The 6,000-nt window shown below is 42.1% G+C and overlaps 1 protein-coding gene across 5 annotated transcripts in view; it reads left to right on the top strand.

The window, feature by feature from the left end:
* CDK8 (cyclin dependent kinase 8) overlaps positions 1-5,596 on the top strand; it is a 74,918-nt gene extending 69,322 nt beyond the window's left edge. For 3 of the 5 annotated variants that reach the window (XM_039565556.1, XM_019286382.2, XM_019286381.2), the window contains one exon: positions 4,310-4,435. In XM_039565556.1, coding sequence (XP_039421490.1) covers positions 4,310-4,435 — 126 coding nt within the window. Of the gene's footprint in view, positions 1-4,309 lie in introns of all 5 variants that reach the window. The other 2 variants (XM_039565549.1, XM_039565561.1) reach the window with 2 other exon arrangements.
* The last annotated feature ends 404 nt before the right edge of the window (positions 5,597-6,000 follow it).

The following is a 6,000-nucleotide window of genomic DNA, read 5'->3' on the forward strand; positions in this document are numbered from 1 at the left end:
TGTGCTCTGTATCACCTGAAAATGCCATTTCTTGCTTGAACAAGCCTGTAATTGTAGGAGGTAGAGGATATTGCAGTAAAAAAGCTGTGAAATAAGAATCTGAACAAGTATTTTAGTTGGGTAAATGGATGTGGAAACAGTATTTTGGATGACAAAGACTTGGCATGATGCTGTCATAATGTTTCTTTTGAAGACCAAGGGAGATTCCAGGTTGAGTAAGCCAAATATTACAGATCTGAAGATAGGTGAAGTGGTGGCAGTGAATTCATGAGGAAGATGAGGAGACACGTTGGGAAAAGAAACTTGAGGAAAACATGAAAACTTCCCACATTTGCGCTTGTGGTCAGACGTTAAAAAATCAGAGCCTGGAGTATAAGAATATCTTAGTCATCCCAAGGAATGATACCTGAGGTTTTGGGTTTGGATGAGGCTACTACTGGAGACTGGGGCGGAGAGAGTTAAGGACAGAAGCTTTAGTTAATACAAGCTAAGAAATTACAGAAGAGGAGCAGGGGAGACTTCAAATGATTCACAGGAGCAGTTAGAGAATGGCAGATTTTTGGAAGCGTAAGGAATAGAAGATTTCAAGAGGAGGCATGCTGCTGGAAATGTTAGCCTGCAGGAGCTATTGCATACTGATTCACATGGAATGCACAGTACAGGCAGCCAGTTGGCAGACAGTCTTGGATGAAATCAAAAAGATGGGGAAGTTGGAAACTACTGGCAATGTTTTCAGTTAATTTAAAGATTAATATCTAAATGTGAGACCCTGATAATGGAAACCCACTTAGCTGGGCTTATGTAGCAAAACGTAGGGAGAGTTAAGAAACTGAGTAAAGCTGCTGCTGCCAACTTGCCTTTCAGTTTGATACAGCTTCTCCATGAACCACCAGTGGGCTTTGAAGTCTTGCATTTCAGAGTTTGTTCCTCAGAGTACCAGATAGCCTCAGAAGCTGCCTGGAGGCATTACACTCATCCTTACCTAAATCTGTGTAGTCTCAGCATTGGCCAAAACTTGAAAGCACCATGAAAATGTAAAATAAGATCATTTTCAAGAGCTTTATTGTGAGCTCCTTCATATAGTCCCCAAGTGCCTTTGTTCAGTTTTTCCCAGGACATCAATAACACATCAGTTTGCAAGTCATTCTCCTTGAACAAGATACATTTTTAGAGCTGTTTGAGACAGTGGTGAGCCTTAACTACAGTTCTGCAGGGTGGGGTGCCTCTAAGTATAAATGTCATCTTTCTTTTAGTAGGATTATCCATCACAAGCACTCTTAGAGGAGTTTCATCCCTTTCAATTTGGCAAGCTGCAGTCGATTGCTGTTTTGGCCTTTTAATTGGCTCTTTCTACCACTTCTTAAAAACACACACACAGAGCAGAAGGCAAATGCAGCTGTAGCTTTCTTAATCTTGCCCTCCGGTGGAGTCACACATCTAAGGAGGTTGATGCCAGAGGTTGTGTGTACTGTGTCAGGGAGCCCCATTTACGTGCCCTATTTGCATGCCCTTCACCTCATTTTGCTGCTGCATCGTGGCATTTGGAACAAACTTCACCTTGTAGTTCTGTGAGCCAGAGCTGAAGTTTGCTGGCTGTCTAATCAGAGGACTCAAATTGCTCAGCTGGAGTTGTTTGTTTTCAGCTCATGCTCATCAAAATTTTTGTACTCTCAGATATCCATCCTGGAATTACAGCTGGGGGCAGCCCTTGTTGACAAACATAATTTCAGAATACTTTTCCCTTAAGATAATGACAACTGCTGCTTTTCTGTCTCAGGAGCTCTTACTGGTAACTTGACTGCTTTTGACCAATCTTTTTGCTGTCTCTCCAGGAGGGGAAATACCTGGTTTTCAAAGAAAAAATATCTTCTTCCTCCTACCCTTGCAAAGAGGCAGTCAGTAGATTTTTTCTGATTTAGGTGTCTGGAAAACATGATAATCAAAGAGAGGAGACCTGAACTTGCTAGCACTAGAACAAAAGCAGTTAAGAGTTTCCTACTGATGGTTTCAGGTCTCCCTGAAAAAAATTCCTCACATTTTTTGCTTCTGATCCAGCCGTTTGAGGAGACGGCAAACAAACATTACAATACAGCCTTCTGTTTTAATCAAACACCTGTTCCTTTGTTCTTCATTTGATTTGCTCAAATTCCCCATATAAGGCTTGTGAAGAAGGATTGCCATCTCCTGGGCAAGGCACACTAAGACAGTTTCTACATTCACTCAGAAGTCAAATTACTCTCTGCAGGGCACATTGACCTTGTATCCTTTTCTGCCATGCATAAAAATAGTAGGCACATGGCACACAGACTTCCTTGCCTCCTTGTTTAAATCTGCAATGTGACACTCCCAAAGGCAGTGTGATTAAACAGGCTGGAGCAATTCCACTACTCTGAGCTTTTGCTTGTGATAACCCTCTGGGTGCTTAATGGTATTTAGAAAGGATTGGATATTTACTTTTGTTCTTAAACAAAAGCCATTTGTTGCTTTGGGTGTCATGAAAGAAACTGATTTTTCATTGCCTCTGTCTTAAAATAAGATCTGTTTTAGAAGTCAGGATGCAGAGAGTGCTTTACTACTGAAATGAATGGTCAGTTTTAAGTGGTTAAACTTGTGATGGCTTCCTACATACAGGAGCCACACATGGGCAAAACCAACATTCAAGATTTTTGCCCTCTGAAGTACATCCTGTGTTTGTAACATGGAGAAGGGTGACCCAGAGCTGTGACCCTTCTGTTGATGAGTGACTTAGTCTTTCTCTGAGGGCTGAAGGCAAATGTCACAAAGTTCAGTCACTGTGCTAATGGTGCCATTCAGCAGTGCTGGTTTGTTCGTACTGATATTAAGTGCTGGTCCAGCCATTTCTGCCTCTTTTCTCTAGATGTGTTAGCTCAGTCTTATGAGTGTGTTAACAAGTAGAGTATGCCTTTTTTATTTCTGCCATCATCTCAGCATCCTGGGTATAGCTTCTCTTCTAAGTGCTGTACAGCAAGAAAAAAAAAGGGGTTTTTTGTTTTATATTGTCACTTAATATTTTACTTTCTCAGGGTGTTGGTTCACCACAATTTTTCCTATTCAGGTCTCAGTAGCAATACCCTAGTCCTGGAATAGTCACTTTAGAGAAGTTTCCAGAACTTTTCTAGAAGTTTTCCTAAAAACCATAATATGTCCTGTGATACCAAGAATTCAGAAGCTACACAGTTTCTAAATACTGCCAAGTTTGTGAGGGCATGTAAACCTTAACATGAATGTAAACCAGCACACTAATGCACTGAAACCGTGTTAATTTAATGACATTTGATGCTACTAAGAGGTCAGATACTTAGATTGCAAATCTCATAGGCAGTCCTTCTTTCCTTTATAACACATGATCAGTAAATAATAACTTCCAGGTTAAGATTGAAGTAGGCAGTTGCTGGTTTGCTGAGAGCTTCTTGTAATGATGAATGCTCCACTCAATAAATAATTGTGGGAGTTCTGGTTGAAAGGGACCTCTAGAAACCATCTAGCTCAGTCTCCCACTGGGAGCAGGGCTGTTGCTAGTTCTGACTCACTCGGGTTAGCATGGCTTTGTTCAGCTGAGTCTTAAAAACCTTCATAAACAGAGACCTCACAGACTCTATGGGCAGATTCTTCCAGTGCTGTACTGGTCCCTTAGTGGTCCCTTCTCCAGTGTCCCACCTGAACCTCCCAAGCCACAATCTAAGGACATTTTTCCCTGAAATATATGGTTCCACTGAGGAACATGTTGCTGTTGTCTTTAAACTCTCCTTCAAGTATTTAATGCTGCTGATAGATGACCCCTTAGCCCAGTCACAGTGCTCTCAGCCTGTACTCCTAGGTCACACAAAAGGGTGGCAAGTATATCCTCTACGTGTGAAAATCTCCAGAATAAGGCAGAGTGGCTCATCAGCAGTAATGCCTTGTCTGGACCTCCACCCCAGCCTACCCTCTTGGTAGGAGAAGGGAGCAAGTGGAGAAGACCACTGCCATGAGTGATGGTAGCCCAGTGTCATGTGCAGGTGCATTGTAGCCATCTGGAGGGTTGGCTGGAGGTATGACTGTGATGGGTGAAGATTCACAGGAGGCCATTAGAGTGGATAACAGAAGGCTGGCAGCTGTCACTTTCTGGTCTGCTATTCCTGATGCCGGTTACCTGCTGTAAACAGAGTAAGTGAAACGAAGCCTGGAAGTGCAGCTGCTTTGAGGCCGTGTGCGCTGGGTGCCTCGTGAAGAAACGAGTCAGTAGGTGCAGTTGTCTCGCGATGTCCGTGTTACAAAGGGTCATGTGTCTGTGCTTTCCTCCCTGCAGCGTTCCAACCCCCATGCTGCCTACCCCAACCCTGGACCAAGCACATCGCAGCCACAGAGCAGCATGGGATACTCAGCTACCTCCCAGCAGCCGCCGCAGTACTCGCACCAGACGCACCGGTACTGAGCTGCACCCAGTGCCGTCGCTGCGCCGTCGCTAATGCTGCAGGACCGGCCGCACGGCTGCGTGCCAGGAGCCCGGCTTGGGCCAGAGAATGTACTGTACAACCACACCTCCCACCTGTCCGACCGCCACGACCCATCCCCTGCCACAGGGCCGAGTGGGGGCTCCCACGTTGTACCTGGTTTTGGGGTTAGACTTGAAAAGAAAGTTGCTAGCACAGTTTGTGTTGTGGATATGCTACTTCTGTAGTTTACTTGACATGGTTCAGACTGACCGATGCATTTTTTTCAGTGACAGTCTGTAGCAGTTGAAGCTGTGAAATGTGCTAGGGGCAAGCATTTTTGTTGTCGTATGTGGTGAATTCTCTTGATGTAACAACTTTATCTGACCAATAGTACACGACATCTTTGAACTGGTACTTGAAACATACAGTATATGTTACCATGGCAAAAAAGCAAACTAACCATCTCTCAGACAGTTTTGATAGACGTTTATTTTTAGTGACTTTTGTGGGTTGGTTCATTTTCCACCTAGATCAATGTTTCATGACCGACACGATTGCTACGATGAGATTTTTTTAAGAACATGAAAGTGTTTGCATTTTTTCCCCAGCAATTACAAATGTCCCAAAGATTTGTTTCCAACGTAAGTTTTTGTTTTTGTTTTGAAATCTATGACTTGACTGGTATTAAAGCTGCTATTTGATAGTAAAATAAGTATGTTGTCATTGATATAAACATGTTTGGTTCAGCAAACAAACTAAAATGATTGTCATAGACAGTGTTTTATTTTTTTCCTGTTGGTGTTAATGATTTGTGAGCATGCTTTGGGATTAAAAAAGCATGAATGATATTTCCTAAAAAGGTGCGGCATCCATTCAGATATTTTGTCATGATTTTTGAGAACCAGCTTGGTGTAGTGGATTTTAAATTTTGTTCAGTTAATTTTTTTTTTTTTTAATGTTCGCACGTTGTTTAGGGGTGCCATTCCTACTGCAGAGGAACAAGGTGTTAGGAGAGCCTTAGAATTTATGAGAAAAAACTTACATACAATGTACTGTATCAAACTATTTTACATGAATGACACAAGTATTCTGAGTAAAAAAAAATCAAACATTGTTAAAACAAGGTGTTATGTAATAAATTTATTTTTCATAAATCTGCATATGACTTTTGCCTGTATTCCTTTTTATCAGTGAAAACACCCTGCTCCCCCATCCATACATCTGTATCAGGTTGTGTCCTGAGAAACAGCATCCAACGGGAATTTTTCTTGCAAGGCAGGCTTCTGTTAACTGGTGAGAAGGATAATTTTTCCTTTAAACAGCAGAAAAAATGTCATTACTCTTATTCTGTCCATGTAGCTGATCAGCTGGAGATACTTTAAAAGTGGGTTTACTACTAGCAACATTCCCTAGATCAGACAACTCCTCTTCATCTACAAAATCCAGAGGCATTCCTGTCTGGATAGTTCTTCTGAGGTTTCTGTAGCTCATTCTTATTTTGGAGGGTAGTACCACACCATGATTTTGACATAAATATATGTAATACACGCAGGACTTTTTTTCT

This window comes from Corvus cornix, chromosome 1 (genome assembly GCF_000738735.6).
Source record: "Corvus cornix cornix isolate S_Up_H32 chromosome 1, ASM73873v5, whole genome shotgun sequence".
NCBI lineage: Eukaryota > Metazoa > Chordata > Aves > Passeriformes > Corvidae > Corvus > Corvus cornix.